This window comes from Paramisgurnus dabryanus, chromosome 21, assembly GCF_030506205.2.
Source record: "Paramisgurnus dabryanus chromosome 21, PD_genome_1.1, whole genome shotgun sequence".
NCBI lineage: Eukaryota > Metazoa > Chordata > Actinopteri > Cypriniformes > Cobitidae > Paramisgurnus > Paramisgurnus dabryanus.
Genome location: NC_133357.1, coordinates 27491175 through 27509417, shown reverse-complemented (window position 1 = coordinate 27509417; position 18243 = coordinate 27491175). Strand labels below are relative to the sequence as shown.

The following is an 18243-nucleotide window of genomic DNA, read 5'->3' as shown; positions in this document are numbered from 1 at the left end:
TTATAAAACAGTGGGAAAGCATAGCCTCTATCGTTCATTGTATCAAATGTGAAACAATGCAATGTCCATACTGAGCAACTTGCAACACAATTTGATCTTGCCACGCATGGTCACTTGGTTCATGAAACTTTTAATATTTCTAAACAAACAATTCATTTATGGAGGTATTTTGATTCAAAATGGGATGAAGTCCATGCACATACTGTACATCCCCTCTTGTGGCGACACGGACAGTGCTACTGCTAACAGCGTTTATCTGCTGCACTTTTTCAGTAGCTCTCCTCCTAACGCGGTTACTTGTATAAACAGAAGCACACTAAATTTATATTTGTCTTTAAACAATAGGGACCACACTTGGCAGGAGTTACGTCCTGCTCCTTATGTGGGTGGCTAACATTTTCCAAACCAAGAAAGTGATAAGATGAAAACCACAATTTTCTGTTACAAACTTTCACATAGCATCTTTAGGTAAATTATTAGATTTTGATGGCTTACATTTCTTCTCCGCCACAGAAAACCACCACAGGTTTATCAATGCCTTCAAAGGTATTATTTTGTTTTTGTTTGTTTGTTGATCACAAAGTACAAAGTAGATGAAGAAAACTAAAAAACGCCATTGTTTTTTTACAATGCGTGGAATAGTGCGCTGTGATTGGTTAAGCGGATTTATTGCATTCTGTAGAAAAGGAGGAGTGGCGTTTATTGCGTTTTGGGAATAAAGGAGAAAAGATGACAGAATAACACAGCGGATATTGGATTTTGCGTAATATTAATAATTTACTTTTTAATACTGACCTGATACTGATTTTGGCCGTAACTAATTTTTATTAAAAATGAAGTTTTTCGTGGAACCAAACTCTCCATATCACTACTCACACACAACTGTTATTGAAATATAAGAATTAAACTAGTTATTATTAGGGCTGGGTATCGATTCAGATGTTCCAGATCGATTCGATTTCGATTCACAAGCTATTAAATCGATTCGATTCCGATTCTCGGTAAAATTTTCGATTCCGGTTCTCAGGTAGGTTTTTATACTCGATTCTCGATTTAACTCAATGAATATAGATTTAATACACATACTATATTAATAAAAAAGAACAGTGAACAGCAGTTTACAAGTGGGTAATTAATAAAAAGAAATTAAAAGCCACAACACGTCTTGCTTGCAAAATCTAAAATGCTTCCATTCCTCCGTTCAACTTTTGCGGAAATAAATATGAAAAAAAAATCGATTCTGCTCTTTGAGAATCGATTTTTAATCGACCACGTTTTAAAAAACGATTAATCGAAAAATCGATTTTTTTGCCCAGCCCTAGTTATTATTAACGATAATCATTACCTACAGCTGAATTTATAAAATATCACTTTTGGCTATATTCACGAAATGTCAGCAAATTAGTTAAAATGTAAAGAAATGCAGTTACGCCCGCACGTGTATTTGGGTACCATTGAAATGAATGGGATTCAGTGCTGTGTTTGGAACTATGGGTCCGAAGCAACAATGGTAAGAAAATAGGATAAAACAGTAACCAATACGTGATAATCACACGAAAACAGGAATTCGTTATATGCTCACGAAAAAACTTGGAAATTCGTGATAATATCACAAAAAAGAATAAAAAAAAAAACGTGACTATATAACGAAATTTCGTGATATCTTACAAATTGCACATTTAAGTTCAGTCTATGTGGCCACCAAGTTAAGTTAACTTAACATGTATAAGTTTTTTGGAGACCCATTACTTAATTGAATTGAGGAACGAGTTTACTCAATCAAATGAGTTCAGTCAACTTATTAGGGTAGCAGGCAGTCACTGCTATGAGATGATGACCTCTCTCTTTTTGTTCATGTTTAATGCTCTGATCCAGGAGCTGGAGATGCAGGCTCGTGCACATGGATTGGCTGTAGGATCGTCTACTCTCTGTCCATCAGATCTAAAAGCCAGGTCTGTAAAACAGGAGCCGGCCCTGGGTGACTGCACAAGGGATATGTACCCTCGCTCGCACCCCTCTTCTTGTCCAGACATGGGCCGAACCAGCACCCTAGACCTTAATGACGGTACTATCAGCTTTAACGACAACCACGGTTCAGGTGACGCAGGGCCTTACGACCTTCTCGCTAAAACGCACGCATCTAAACTCAATGACATACTCATGGATGACACTTCATCACCCGTCTCACCTGGTGGCTCGACTGATGGCAGCCGTAAGAGCAGCATGGAGGAAAACCAACACGTTTGTTAGCACAACCAAAAACCATTGTTCAGCACTTCAGGTTAATGAGACAAAGAGAAAACAAACTTTCTTATGTGTCGGATGAAAAGTAATTATTTTCTGTTTACACTCGTATGTTATCATTGTGCTAACCTTCAGTTTTTATTTTCTTTATAGTAATTCAACCGATCTTAATATCATAGTAATAATCAAGGTCAGTGTGATAACAAGATTGATGAACTTTTGCATACATGTAGGTTCATCTAGAATAGGATTTAGCCAAATTCTTATAATATAAAAGTGCACTTGAATGTTGATTTCTTCTGGTTGTACAGTAGCATATTAGTGCACAGATTTCTCATATATATAATATATATACATGTAAAGGAATTGAAGCATTAAACTTATGTAGTAGTTATAGTAGTTATGTGCTCATCTCAAACCAGCTGCCCCAGTACTAAACACATACATCAAGGCTTTCAAAGTAATCCTCAGTTATTTTCCTCAGCCTCGTGTTGTTTCAAACCCATCTGAGTAAAATTTAAAGAAAAACACAATGACTACTACAGTACAGTTCATGGTGACGATGCAATATTCATGAAGCTCAAAATAGATACAAATAACAGAAGTACTGTCATACTTCTGTTTCACAAATGAGTCCATATGAGTATTGAGTCTTATGGCTGTTATGTTTGTTTTGACCTTTTATTGCATGTCACTATGAGCTTATGTTGTATGGATAACTGTGCGTTCATTCCAGATGCGAATGAAGCGAAATAATCGTGTTATTCGCATGTAGTTGGACGCTTGAACATTTTGAGCTAACTCACTTCATTCACGCGTGAAATTCAGATGCGAATACACTCAATTTGCTATATATATATATATATAAATATATATATATATATAGCTCAAATTGAGTAAAGAGCGTTTTTTACAATTTACCAGATTGTCCGACCTCCTCACTCACTTTCTTCCAAGCAAGATCATTTTCATCTTGTTTTTATAAAGTACAAAGATCCAGGTGTCCACATAAAGCGACAACGATTTTGTCCTCAATTGTTGTTTCATATTTCTGCCTCCGCTCGCAACGTTGTAATCACGTCACTACTGCGAATTACGATTCATGCGAATTATGTGTTACGCAAGTAAAATGCCTGAAATGCTAAATTAGTGGCGCAATCATTCGCATGATTTCTATTGCATCTTTGCATTGACCGGCTTTAGCTAGCTTGTAGTCTTAATATGTAAATATAGATAGCTCAAATTGAGTAAAGAGCATTTTTTACAACTTACCAGATTGTCCGACCTCCTCACTCACTTCCTTTCAAGCAAAATCCTTTTTATTACGTTTTTTTATAAAAGTACGAAGATGTACAGCTCCGGGTGTCCACATACCGTGACCGTGATTTGATCCCCCATTGTTGTTTCGTATTTCCACCTACACCACCTACCGTGATCACGTCACTACTAGAGCAAGCTCCTGATTGGTTGAGGTGGGGGCGAATCTCCGCCAAAATGTAGATTTTTTTTTACTTGCGTGATTTATGCGAAATATGCTGCATTTACACCAACCGCGTTTCAGGCGTCAAAATCGCGTCTACCGCGCCTAGTTTGCCGCTTGAACAGTTTGAACGCATTCACAAGCATTTGACGTGGGTCAGAAGCAAAATCCACTTCTTGTGGGAGGGGCAAGTGCTATGCAGTTGTCTGTTTGCAGAATGGCTGATGTTGATAGTGCATTTATCAAGAGAGTTACCGGTTTGTATTTGGTCACCTTACTGTAGGGGAAAAATAAACGGCGTGGGTCGATAAACGTCACGTGACTCAAAAGACAAATGTGTATTTACAACTTACCAGGTTGCCCAATGTCCTCACTGACACTCTTCCAAGCGAGGTCCTTTTTATTCCTGTCTCTATATAATTAAGAACTTGTGTCGTATAACTCTGGGTGTCTGCTCATAGGCAATATCAAGCCTTCATGCTGAATGAGTGACTCTGGGTGGGGCTGCCTCCACAGCAGCAAGCAGGCTCCTGATTGGTTAACTTGGCGCGAACATCCGCCAAAGTTCAGATTTTTAAACTGTGGCGTCAGCTGCAAATTCGCGTCAAACGCAAAATACACAAAAAGCACCATAGACACGCGAATGAGGCGGAAACGCGTCTACCGCACCGCGCTAAACGCCTCATCCGCGCTGCGGGACCTCCAGACGCGCGTCAACGCATCTTCACATTGACTTAACATTGAAATCACTCCCGCTTGCTGCCTCTACGGCGTCTGGTGTAAATGCAGCATCACGCGTTATGCACATCAGACATCCGATACGCTCAATTTGTGCCGTGTAATTTGCGCCACTTCATTCGCATGAATCGTGTCTATAGCTTTTTTGCATTCACTTAACATGTAAATCACTCGCGCTTAAAGGACAAGTTCGGTATTTTAGACTTAAAGCCCTGTTTTCAGATTGTTTATGGTCAAATAGAATGGTTTTGACTGAAATTTCGACATTTTCGGCTGCCCTGAGAATTTTCGCGTGTTTGTGTTTCAGCTCAGACCTCTACAATGGGTTTAATGGTGCACTGGAACAATCCTTCCTAAAATGCATTAAACTTTCGTTTACAAAGACGTGAAACTCACCGAGTGGTCAGGGGTGTTCACTGGTATGCTCACACAAAAATCGCTCCAAAAGACGCATTCCAACAGGTTTTATCGTAGTTTTTACCAACTCCATTGACTGTATTAGACGTCCTGTGAGGTACGGTATTACTCCGCGCCGGGAACTTTGTTTCTATTCTTGCAATTGGCAAAGGCGGATTAGCGCCACCACCTGGGCTGGAGTGTTTATTATTCAAGCTCTAAGCGGAAGAATGTACGGGTGTGAAGCGTTTGGGGAAATAGGTCCACAAGTTAACAACGAATGCTAAAACAGCTGTTGGAAAGCATCTTTTGCAGCGATTTTTGTGTGAGCATATCAGTGAACACCCATGACCACTCGGTGAGTTTCACGTCTTTGTAAACGAAAGTTTAATGGATTTTAGGAAGGATTGTTCCAGTGCACCATTAAACCCATTGTAGAGGTCTGAGCTGAAACACAAACACGCGAAAATTCTCAGGGCAGCCGCAAATGTCGAAATTTCAGTCAAAACCGTTCTATTTCACCATAAACAATCTGAAAACAGGGCTTTAAGTCTAAAATACTGAACTTGTCCTTTAACGTTTCATTCCATCTGTTATGACCGCACCATAAAATGTACAATATTATTTTACATTCATTGTGTTTTACTTGTTTAGAACAACATAATATGAATACATAAAAATGTCATTCACATCATGGATGGTTTAAATGACATTTTGCTAAAGTCTTCCAGAAACACACACATCACATAGACGTCTAAACAAAATGTGTCTTGCTGGCAGGTGAACTGAAACAGATTTGGCAATATTCTTTTAGTGTTATTTTGTTTGGTTTCATTATGGGAATCATTTCATGTTGATATTTTACTGAAATAATCTTTAGATCCAGAGACTGCAGGGCACCTGTAGAGATGCTTTCAATAATATGTTAGCCATATTCAACTTAAGATGTCCTGGTAAATGTGCCAAAAGCAATACTAAGCAGTAAATTCTCTCTAGATAGACGAAACCTTTAAGCTGTTGCTTTATTGTCTGAAATGGTTAATGTTATTGAATAGACAGAGATACCAGACTTTGGTTATAAGCAGTGCCTGTATTTTTGTGCAAAGCTTCTTTAGATATTTGTTTATAATAATGAAGTCAGAAGATGGGTGTGAATGCAGAGCTCCTCAACGCACAAAACATGAAATAATCCAGATGAATGTCAACCTGCATATACTGAAGGAATAATAATATTTGAGTAGGAAAAAATAAAGTATACATAACTTTTTAAACCATTATTCCTAAAAACATATCTACTGTATATATATATATATATCCTTTGATATTTAAAATGTTACGGCCTTAATGTGTACTATGCCATCCATTGAAACAAATTTCCTTACTTCTTCTTTTATATCTTCTGGTTTGAGATTGTTTAGAAAAAAAGAATGATACAAGATTTTTGTATTGTCAGAACACTGGAAGAACCCTTATACCTTGAAAACCTCAACAACAAAAAAAGATAACAATGTATTATTGTATTATTTGAACACTGGTTTGGGTTTTGCTTACATACTTTAGTGTAAAAGTGACTGTATGTGTATGTATGTATAAGCTGTGCTGTTACTGTATATTTCTACTGTTATAAAACTGTAGCAGAGGTACTGAGATGTTGTTTATGGCTTTTGAAAAGCATTTAATGTCTGCCACTATCATGTAAGTGCATGGATTACTGTACTGTATGTTTTGTTTCATAGACCTATGCAAAGGTTATTTTCGCTTTAGAAATCACGCTGAAAGATTACGAAGGCCGAGTCGGACCGTTGTAAAGTGCCTTACAATACAAACCTGTTACTTACAGAAATAGTTCACCTAGAAATGTTTAAGTCATCTTTTATATTCAACCTCATGTGTTGTGTTAGGACTTGCATCCATCACAGATGTTACACAGAATATTGTTGTAAAGTCTAAAATCCATGCAATACTATTATATTGTTATTTGTTTAAAGTATGTGTGTGATCACATGAGGTTGAGAAAATAATGGCAGGACTGAACTGTTCCTATAAACGAAGATGTGTTGGTCATGTATATTTTAGACTTGGACTGTAGTCAATCCTGGAGTGAAGTACTGTATATGGGATTTTGTAGTTTGGTTGTGTGATTTCAAGACTTAACATGTGTTCTTACAGCACAACAAAACATGCCAGGCTGTCAAGACCAGTGTGTATTACGGCTACTAGAAACTACTGAAAGTGTAATGATAGTGTTGACTACTAAACCATTGCCAAATTCTAAGTGAAAGTGTCTGAATATGTAGTGAAGCTCTTATGTATCTTCTTGTAGATTTAGGGTAAACGGTCTGTTACTGTAGTTTGTTTCTGAGCAATAATTCAGACAATCAGGTAAGAGGTCAAGCACAAAGCTCCTGTATGAATGCGTCTAAAAGCTTCCCTAAAAAACTACAACTGAATGTCTTTTAATAACAAATACAAACTCATCTGATGACTTTTATAAGTGTTGGGTTTTCTTGACTGATTTTTTGTTATACTTTTGTATTATGTTTGTTTCTAAAGCTTAACCAAACTTTATTTATGAAAAAGACTTGTGTGTTGTCATTTTTGGTTGAATTTCCTATTAAAGAATTAACTTCAGATAAATGGAAGTCAGCCCACTCTTCACCTTTCATTCAGAACGTTTTTTTTTTAATTGTGAAGGAATAAGTAGATTGTCAATTGTGTCTGTTTCACTGATGGGTTAAAGTGTATGAGGAATGAAAGTGTCCATTAAAATAATATTGAGTGCTTTTTACAATTTCTGGTGTTTTATTTTGCATAAGCTGAAGTATCAGAGACGTTCTCGATTTGATTTTCAGATGTTTATTGTCAATAATCTCAGTAATATTGTGTATTTATGTTTAGTACTCAGCTCTCTGCTCATCGCACCATTTTTTGAATGCTTGGCACAATATGCTGTCTTCGATATCATTGAAGATTCCTGCGGGGTGTGACAAAAACAAACTGTAGGAAATAACACCTAAACTACAGCATGTTTCAATTTCATGAAATCAATCTATACATTAACACCTATAAGATGACATCTTTAAACTTACTGCACCTGTAAATTCACATGAAGAATCAATTATGAAGCAAATTTGTTGATATCAAAAACTCCAAGATAAAAGTCCCAAGATTTCAATATTAACTTAAGTGTTTCTTAAAACATTATTTAGATGTGCAACACTATCCTAATTCATTTTTATATCCACTATGCATTAACAATTGAGGAGCTCAGATGCAAGCCGCTAAACACAACCTCCGTCAAAAAATGCGATCATGATATTGACCGAATGCTCTTGGCATGTATTATATCTTAAAGTGCACATATTTCATTACTAAAAACACAGTTATTTTTTGTATTTGGTATAACATAATGTGTTTGCGTGGTTTATGGTTAAAAAAACATTATTTTACACATAACACACAGCTCATCGATTTGAAAAGCTCTGTGTCCCTGATTGGCCAGCTAATCTGTACGTTGTGATTGGCCTGAATACCTTTGACGTCAGCCAGAAATATGACGCTCCTTACCATGTTTGAAAGATTCGCTCACAATGCAATGCAGACAGGAGTTAACTTACAGGCTGAGAGTCTGAAGCAGGAGAAATTATGCTAATGCCCATGGTGTCCACGTCAACAGGCCCAGGAAGTAAATTGTTGTCTACAATCCGTGTTTGTTGTAGTCCAGGAAAAGAGATTTACGTTGGAGACGATAACTCACGTCATAGTTTATTTTGGGGTTTGTACCTTTTGCATATTGTTAACATGTACTAATACACACTTACAAATCAAAGGAAATGTAAAATCGTGAATCGGATAGGGCTGTCAAATTAAAATTAAAATTTCGAATATTTGTTGAATTAAAAAAAATGATGCATATTCGAACGTAAAACTGTGCATTTGAATTTTACGTGTGTCAGGACGCTCATGCAACATAATGATGATGACATAGCTGGCGCAGATTGTTATTCATAGCGTATGCGGCTCAGCCAACTATGTGGAGCATGCCTGCATTATTCATTTGAAAAGTTGCAGAAAAAGACAGCGTGGATTCCGAGTCCGAGAGGATCGTACACCAATAGATTTTAAAAGTGCTGTGTGGCCCTTTTTTGGTTTTGGAGCATCAACCGAAATTGAACTTCAAAGTATAACTGACATGACAAAATTAGCATCATCTGCCCTTAAATGCAGTTTTAAAGTTTAAAATAATTTTAATCTAACTGTTCGACACAAATACAAAGCGCCACAATACAGCTGATTGCTTACCAACATTAAAACTGCTTTAAATAATAACCGGTTTTAACTTTGTGTATCTAAAGAGTCTGCACCACCGCGGATGAAAGAGTTGCAATTATTGTGAACTGACTGAACTCTTGACTTTCACATGTCTTGAGCATTTAGATTTGCAAGTTTTTCATCAACAATATCTGCGTGAAACATTATAAACATGATGATCATCTGCCGACTTGACTTTTTCAGCACATTACAGAGCACAGAGTCTGCTTTATTAACGGCTTTTTGTTAACTCCGCGTAAGCTAAACATTTTTGTTCTGTACTTTTTTTACTCATAGCACAGGCCAAAAGTTTGGACACACTCACTCATTCTTTATTTATATATTTTTTTCACATAACAGAATAATAATAAACTTGTCCAAACTATGGCATAACACAAATGCAACTGTGGGAATTATGTTGAAGACTGAAAGCATCCAAAATAAATCCAAACTCTGTTATATATTATTATCTGAAGTGCAGTCACCCTTTGCCTAGAAATTGCAAAACCATACTCGTGTCATTTTATCAAGAAGCTTCTTGAAGTTTTACTTTAGACTGAATTTTAAAGAATATTGAAGGACTTCACATTTAATCTGGGCTCTTATTGACAGCTTTTTCTGTAATATTCAGTGCAAGTCATCTATTTCAAAATAATTAAAAAATTAGTAGTTTTCTAATAACAGAAATTAATCTGTTTGGCACAGGTATAGTTTTTCTACAAACGTAATTTCATACGTAATTTTCAATAGTATTATTATTATTTAGCCATTTTGACAGCCCTAGAATCGGACCATAGGAGCTCTTTAATCAAATACTTTCGCTTTAAATCCACTTAATCTACCCCCACAGCGCCCCCTAATGTGTGGTTCAGTTTCTTTATTTTTATATTCTGACTTTCATCATATGCAATGTTCCTAGTTGCATTCTTAGTCATTTAGCAACTATTAACTATGTACTGTCTTGAAGTGGAGATTAAGTGTTTAGCATCTGAACTCTTCAATCGTCTCATTTGTTTTATTTATTTCTGCTAAGAAATGTAATGTCTGAGACAAAATTGATAACTATTTTACATAAAGCCTATGAGAAATCCTAATCTATGAGAGATCATGGTGCACAATTCTCTTTATCAACTACATTCAGCTGCAAACATTCATTCTTTCAGCAAAGATATGTTATGTTTAATATTCCACCTACTTGCTTTGCCCAGTCCCGTAGGTAAAGGCATCCTCAGACGTCCAGCAGAATGCTTCAATCGTTCATTAAGAGATTTCTGGATTAAACCCAGCGTGCAGTCTGTATGCCATACAGGGAGCTCTAGACCCTTCATACAGACAATGATACGACTTTTCTCCTCTACTGTCAGAAATCCTTTTTCATGGGCCACATAGATCATGAAGGCCATGTCTATGTTCACAGCTTCACCATGCAGCAGTGTGGGAAGTGTTTTCTATATTTAAGACAAACAGTAAGAGTTATTCAGACTTTGAAAAGATCATCTCTAAGATATTATCTCTGGTGTGTTTCAGGTTTAATACAAGATCTGCTGCATGCTTATAATTCATATCTTAGTTTAACTCTTTCACCGCCAGCGTTTTAAAAAAAAGTTGCCAGCCAGCGCCAGCGTTTTTCATGATTTTCACCAAAGTTTAATGCCTTCCAGAAAATGTTCTTCTTTAAATATATAAACATAAAATATACCAAATGAAAGAACAGACCCTCTGCTTTCAAACAACAACAAAAAAAAACGTTTCATCCTATCTTCAGTGGTTCTTTTGTAATCAGCTTTTGAATATGGGTAGGTTTCTGCAAAAACACCACATTTTGAGCAAAAAGCAGAGATAATTCCATTTTTGTGACGGACTTTTCATAGAGATCCCATTCAGAGCGATCTTAAAAACAGACACGGACATGCAGCCGCTTGCCATAGAGACAGAGCGCAGTTATGCAAATTTGAAAACCACGCCCACCGGGGGGGAAAACAATCCAACCGTCTCCATTGACATTGTATTGCGAGAGGCTGCCTCCTTGTCATTTCTGGCTTATAACAAAAAACCGAATAATGCCTAAAAGCTGCTGTGTGACAATATGTACAGCTAACAAGCCAAAGAACCCAGAAATAAGTTTTTATAAGCTGTCGAGCAGTAAAACCCAACCTTTAAGGAGAAAAAAGTGGATCGCCGACTACATTTCCCCCTAGTGGACGCGGTTCTACTAATAGGAGTACTATGAAAAGTTGCCTGTTTTCCACTTTTGTGTCTTTAAACGCTAGTTTTTTTAGGTCGACAGCTTATAAAAACTTATTTCTCGGTTCTTTGGCTTGTTAGCTGTACATATTGTCACACAGCCGCTTTTAGGCATTATTCGTTTTTTTTGTTATAAGCCAGAAATGTCAAATGTCAATGTCAAATTTATTTATATAGCACCATTTCTACAACACAGGTTGACCAATGTGCTTTACAACAGATACACCAAACACTCGCACAATAAGAGATAAAAAACTCAAAATAAAGTAAAACACATCAACCATAAAAATATTTAAAAATAATAAAATATGTAAAATAAAATATATAAAATATAAAACAAGATAAAAGAAAAGACAGAGTACCTCAACCAGATATAAAAGCTTTATCAAACAAGTATGTTTTTAGTCGTGACTTAAAATTTGCCACAGAGGGAGCCAGTCTAATAGAGATGGGCAACTTGTTCCAAAGTCTTGGAGCGATTGATGTAAAAGCACGATCACCCCTGCATTTCAGCCTTGTCTTAGGAATAGTCAAGAGTCTCTGATTGGAAGACCGGAGAGATCTTGTGTCACTTTGTTCAATCAATAGATCAGATATGTAAGAGGGGGCCAGCCCATTTAGCGACTTAAACACAATTAATAAAATTTTAAAATCCACTCTGTATCGCACAGGCAGCCAATGTAAGGACTGTAATATTGGAGTGATATGCTCCCGTTTATGAGTTTTAGTCAGAAGTCTGGCTGCCGCATTCTGAACCAGTTGTAATCGAGATAGAGCTGTTTGACTAATCCCAGCATACAATGAGTTACAATAGTCTAATCTAGAGGTAATGAACGCATGAATCACCTTCTCAAGATTTTTAAAAGAAAGAAAGGTTTTTGCTTTAGATAGAAGCCGCAGTTGAAAAAAAGAAGATTTGACTACAGTATTAATCTGTCTCTCAAATTTCATATGTTCATCAAATACCACACCCAAATTTTTTACATGTTGCTTAACATATGATGATAATACACCAAGATTTGGATTGGCAATAGTCACAGAATCAGATGGTTTAAAAACAATAATTTCAGAAATGACAAGGAGGCAGCCTCTCGCAATACAAAGTCAATGGAGACGGTTGGATTGTCCCCCCCCCCCGGTGGGCGTGGTTTTCAGGTTATGACGCGCTGCGCTCTGTCTCTATGGGGCAATACTTCCGGGTTTAAAAAGTTGCGGTGGATAATAGCGGTATTGCAGAAAGACAGAAAATCTTGTCATTGGCGGGGAAGCGTTTTCTCTTAAAGCAACACTATGTAGTTTCCATGTAAAAATGACTTACAGCTCCCCCATGTGGTTGAAAAGCGCAACAGTGCCTGGTATCAGACACTCTTCTGCAGGCAGGGGGAGGGGCAGAGCTGTGTTTCCTACCCTCCACCGCCACTTTCAGAGTGTGCTTGTAGCAGCTAGGAGGCTGCTCAGGTTGCAGCAACAGTAAAATTTGTCCAGTTAAAAGTTGTTCTATCACTAAAATAATTTTAGAGACATCATTTAAAGGTAAAAAAACTACATAGTGTTGCTTTAATTGACGAGATATCTCGTCAATGGCGGTGAAAGAGTTAAAGAAGCCTTACGGCGCATTGACACGGGGCGTTAAGCCCAATTTATAGTCGTGCGTAAGTTCCGCACAGCATCCGTAGCCTGTGCGTAGCTCTGCGTAGCCTGACGTGCACATCACAAACAATTTAACAGCGCGTCAGTTCTAGGCGGACCGCAAGCGCTGTGCTTGGTTCATCAGAACCCCGGCGTCAAAGGTATTTCTGTTTGCGACGTTGAAAACAAAGATGAGCCAAGTTGAGGAGTAATTTAACTCAAACTGAAACAAAAGTCGCTGTTTATTTACTTCCATCATTGCTGGTCTTTTCAAATCATACACAACAAGTTGCTGTTTCTTCTCCGTTTGTGGGTTAACTTGCTAAGCTTCTTATTCTTTGACGGTCGCGCTGCTACTGTGGTTACACGCGTGGTTACTGCCTACCAGCGGTCTGCGCACGTGTTTGCACGTCGACGCGGACGACGACACAAAAGTATAAATGAAAACCAACGCGGCTAACCCTAACCCTACCCACCATTATAACAAGCCCTTAAGCGTTAACGCTTAACGGAAGGCTTGTCTGAAGCTTGGCCAACAGCCAATCACAGTAGCCGCTACACATGCTCCGGTCTTCCATAAACGTAGCTGGCTAGCTCTGCCTAGGTTATTTGCATAAGGGAATCTGATTGGCTGACGCACGCGTTGCTGCTTGAAAAGTTTAGAAATGTTCAACCTCTGTCGCGAGCAACAGCACTGACACGGCGCCAACGGATCCACAATTCAGTTCGGCAACGCATGACATCAACCATTAAAAGTGAATGGGAAGCGTTAATGCTTACGCCACGTGTAAATGCGCAGTTACTGTACGTTCACACCGCCGCAGACTTGGGCGTCCAAAGAAGGACGCTTGTCAAAAAGGACGGGGAAGCTTGTTGATGCTTTGGGCGCTCTGAACTAATGTTTTGGTAGGAGAGAAAGTTTACATCATATATTTCTCTGAAATCAGCGGAGAACGTCTAAGGCTATATCCCGATTGGTTGCTGGTGTTTTGCCGCTGCTTGCCGCTGAACTGCGTCATAGCTCATTTCCATAAAGTTGAGTTTCTTTCAACTTTCTGATTGACGCTCAGATCGCTCAAGACTCCCAAAACGCGACTTAAATCTGCCGCGGTGTGAACGTAGAGTTGCAGTACAGTATATTAACATGTGTAGAGCATTGTGGCTTTCGAAACTCTGTATTGTAATTTAACCCAACCATTCCCCATGTTGTGGTAATCAGCAGCATATCACTGTTTGCTGTCAAAAGAATTTAACCTGTATTAAACCTGGAACGTTTTTGTGAATCCTAATTTAAAGAACCATTTCAAGCTCCGGGCTGATGACATGACCAAAGTCCACCAGTCTGTCCAGTTCATCTTCCCACAGGTTCGGAGCGAGTTCCTCCAGCATGCTTTCTATGGCCAGTCTAGTAGAGACGCTCGCTGGATCTTTATGCACTTTTTCTGTGGTGTCTGATGCTTGGAAACTGGTGTCCAACAAACGTTGGCCCTCGTTCTCCAAAAGTTCAAACAGTCCTTTGTGTTTCATCAGCGCCATCTGTGGAAGATCACTGGTATTGGTGAAACCAGGGCTAAATCAGACATGTTAAGTGATCGCTGCTGAAATCTTTCAAGTAAATATCACTTAGGTCATAACTGTCTTTAATCGTGTTAAAACAAACAAACCTCTAACTATTTCTTTGTAATAGATTAAATAAAGTTTTAGTTAATAACAAACATGAAATGCCATGTAAGACAAAAATTCCCAGACAGCAGACAACTCTGGGCCAGATCCGCAGTTGAAGTCTAGTGGTTAGACAGTCGAGCTTGTAACCCGAGAGTTGCAGGTTCGAGTCTCTTGGCCGGCGGATTGTAGCAAGGTACCTTACCCTGATTGACCCTGGGTGTTGGGATAGCTGTCCACTGCTCCGGGTGTGTTCACGTCTCACTGGGATGGGTTAAATGCAGAGGTCACATTTTGAGTATACTTGACAAGCTTGTCACTTTTACTTTCGCACTGGAGCTGCACTGGAACTACTGACTTCGGAGCAGATCCGTCCCGGAGTCGACTGGTGTCTGGGTTCATGATACTTTGTGCTGTGTTGTGAATTAATGTTTATATTTTTCATGAAACTGACTAAAAAGTTGAAGTTTCACCCATGCAGTACCTTTAACATCTCGGCCAGTCCATTAGAAATATGGCGGCGTGGTAGCGTTAACAGGAAAGTTCTGTCCAGTAACGTCGCCACAGGGGGGACGTACGACCCGAGCTTGTTTTTACAATTGGCAAAGTTGGCTCCATTTTTTGCCCCCACGCTGGCATCAATATAAGCCAAAAGAGTAGTGGGAACACGAACATATGGAGTACGTCTCCTATACAGAGATGCTGCCAGTCCCACGATATCTAAACACACCCCACCACCAATAGCAATGATGGGCTCCGTACGACGATCGATACCAAACTTGTGAACCTCCTCCAAGATTCTGCTCACCAGCAGCATAGACTTGTTCTCCTCAGTCATAGGCAGTGGTAGGATCTTGTAAATCACTCGTCTCGCTTCAAAGTACGCTGCAACCTGCGAGCCGTAAAGGTCGTTAACTTGTTCGTCGATTACGATGAATCGTTTTACTCCTTTAGTGTCGTCCTTAAGGGCTTCTGTAGGATTGGAGACGTGACCAAACAGTAAGGTATCGTTGCTTGCGTCCAGTAACCTTTCGCACTGAATGATTCGATAGGTGAAGATGATAGGGCTGACCACTGTCCAAGTAACTCCATGTTCTGTGGAAGACTCATAACTGTGGGCCCAAATTATCCACACTTTATTCAGTGTTTTAACATTGATGAATACGTGGCAAAGTGCCATGTTTTTGATACAGTATGTTTCCTGTACAGAAACTAAAAGGGGACATATCATGAAAATCTGACTTTTTCCATGTTTAAAGGTGCAGTGTGTAGATTTAAGCGGCATCTAGCAGTGAGATTGTGAATTGCAACCAACCGCTCAGTCCACTTTTCACCGAAATGCATAGAGAAGCTACGGTAGTCACCATAGGACAAACATGTTGTTGTCTATGACAAAATACAGTAGTGACAAAACGCACTCTACACTAGTTTGTCCATTTAGGGCTACTGTAGAAACATGGCGGCACAAAATGGCGACTTGCATGTAAGAGGACCCGCAGTGTATGTAGATAAAACGGCTCATTCTAAGGTAATAAACACATAATAGTTCATTATCAAAGGTCTTTAAACACCACTCATAATATAGTTATGTAGATTATATTGCATTTCTGTCGTTAGATTCATCTTAAAGTTACACAATGCACCTTTAAGTGCTATAATTGTGTCCCCAGTGCTTCTATCAACCTAGAAAATATGAGAAAGATCAACCCAGTTATTTTGTTTTGATAAACCATTCTATGCAAGCACGTGAAAAAATGTGATGTCAGAAGGGGATCTTATTATAATATTACCACCCCTTAATCTGCACTATCCAACCACGGCACTGCCATTTAGTGCAGAGAGAAAGAGAAAATAATTGACATCACAATTGAGTTTCAAATTCAACAAACCACCATCATTGTGATCAATGTTTGCATTTCTTCAGCTCATTTGCACTTAAAAGGACACACCCCAAAAACATTTTTGCTCACACTTACAAAAAGTGAGATTTATTTTACATCTTAAAAAAGTCTAATCATAGAAATATTGACTGTTAGTGACAACTAATCCCTGTCACTTTATGTGATATCTTTACTATGATGATAAGATCACTCAGCCACCACACTGTACATACTGTACATGCTGTATGACCATGCTTACATACTATAAGGTCAATTCCTTAAATAGAAAAGCATTTCGGCATGAAGCAACCCGCTCACAAATATAAGTTTAAGATTTAAAAAAGTTCAAGGAAAACCTGACAGAGTAAATGATGCAAATGTGTTCCTTTATCATATTTTTTTTATTTTAAAATAATTGAATTCCATTGACTGGCAAGCAGGTCTAAGCCGTGACATTTTTACCATCAGTAATGTTGCAGTGATATGACTGTTTGCTGTATTTTTTATATACTCACAGTTTGGCATCTGACAGCTGCCCTTCCACATCTAAACAGTCCGTAGTGCATCTGCTCCATGTACAATCTGAATGGATTAATCTGAATTCTGTCACATGATCTGAGACTGTGTTACACATTTCTTTATTGTGGGACATAATTTGAATGGGTTAAAGTTGGTCGCTTGCCTTCTGTATTTGTGCCGTGTGTAAAACTAAAGAGAGCGATGAAGTGTCAGCGAGGGGTGGAACTGCTGAGTTAACTATAAATAGGTCAGGTACCAGGAATTATTTTTGCAGTTGCTAATATACATCTTATGAAAAATTTGACACACATGCTTAATAGTGCTATGAATATAACGGTCGGATTACAATACCACAATTTTAAGTACAGTTAGTATCGCTAATGTATATTTTAGGAATGATTCGCAACAATACTATTTATGGTGTGTTTATTTCAGAATTATTGATTTTCTGTCTGTACTGTTTTCCTGCTTAACAACAACAGCACACGGTTGTGAAAAGTGCAAATAAATTCGAATGAGTAAACAATGGGAAATATGTACAGCAGTGGTTCTCAAACAGGGGGCTCCGAGATGGTGCCAGGGGGGCCCAATTTTATGACATTTTATAAAATAAATTAATTTATCATGAATTTTGTGCAATTAAACCTAAAAAAATAAGACTACTAACCAACAGCACTACTTTACCGAGCCCCTAAGGCAGGGGTTCTCAAAGTCCGGATCCGGACCCGACGGGAACTTGATCCGGACCCGCGTCCACTTCATATTACAAGTGCATTAATTTCTATGTGATTGATTAAATGTGTGCATTTGCTACTTTACAAATGCATATTAAACTTGTAAATCATTCGTGTAGTTTTTTTTTCTTTTTAGATTTAAGAGTATTCCTGGTCCGAAAATAAAATGAATTATTTACAAATTTTCTGTGTGACGCTGTAGCCATCACACCCAGATATTATGCACAGCTACTTCATGTACTACGGCTTTTGATCAGTAAGTCCTTATCAATCTGAAATCACTGTTGGTTTGAGTCGTTTAAAACATGCATTTGAAAAAGCAACACTCGTCAAACATAATCTTTATGCATATTCTTTATTATCATGAAAATACCTGAAAAAGTTTGAAGAACAGCAATATAAATAT

At 38.2% G+C, this 18243-nt stretch overlaps 2 protein-coding genes across 4 annotated transcripts in view; one reads left to right on the top strand and one right to left on the bottom strand.

Annotated features, from left to right (window-relative positions):
* Window positions 1–4711, top strand: part of mitfb (melanocyte inducing transcription factor b) — a 76170-nt gene extending 71459 nt beyond the window's left edge. For all 3 annotated transcript variants that reach the window (XM_065286474.2, XM_065286473.2, XM_065286476.2), the window contains one exon: window positions 1876–4711. In XM_065286474.2, the coding sequence (XP_065142546.1) occupies window positions 1876–2250 (375 nt within the window). In that variant the 3' untranslated portion in view covers window positions 2251–4711. The remainder of the gene's footprint in view (window positions 1–1875) is intronic.
* A 161-nt stretch (window positions 4712–4872) lies between these two features.
* On the bottom strand, window positions 4873–17279 carry LOC135775900 (2-epi-5-epi-valiolone synthase). Its single transcript, XM_065286472.2, has 5 exons — window positions 17100–17279; window positions 15189–15816; window positions 14342–14578; window positions 10365–10617; window positions 4873–7832 (listed from the first exon to the last, which is right to left on the bottom strand). Exons 1-5 carry the CDS (start codon window positions 17234–17236, stop codon window positions 7753–7755), a joined length of 1335 nt encoding a protein of 444 aa, XP_065142544.1. The 5' UTR covers window positions 17237–17279; the 3' UTR covers window positions 4873–7752.
* Window positions 17280–18243: the final 964 nt, after the last annotated feature.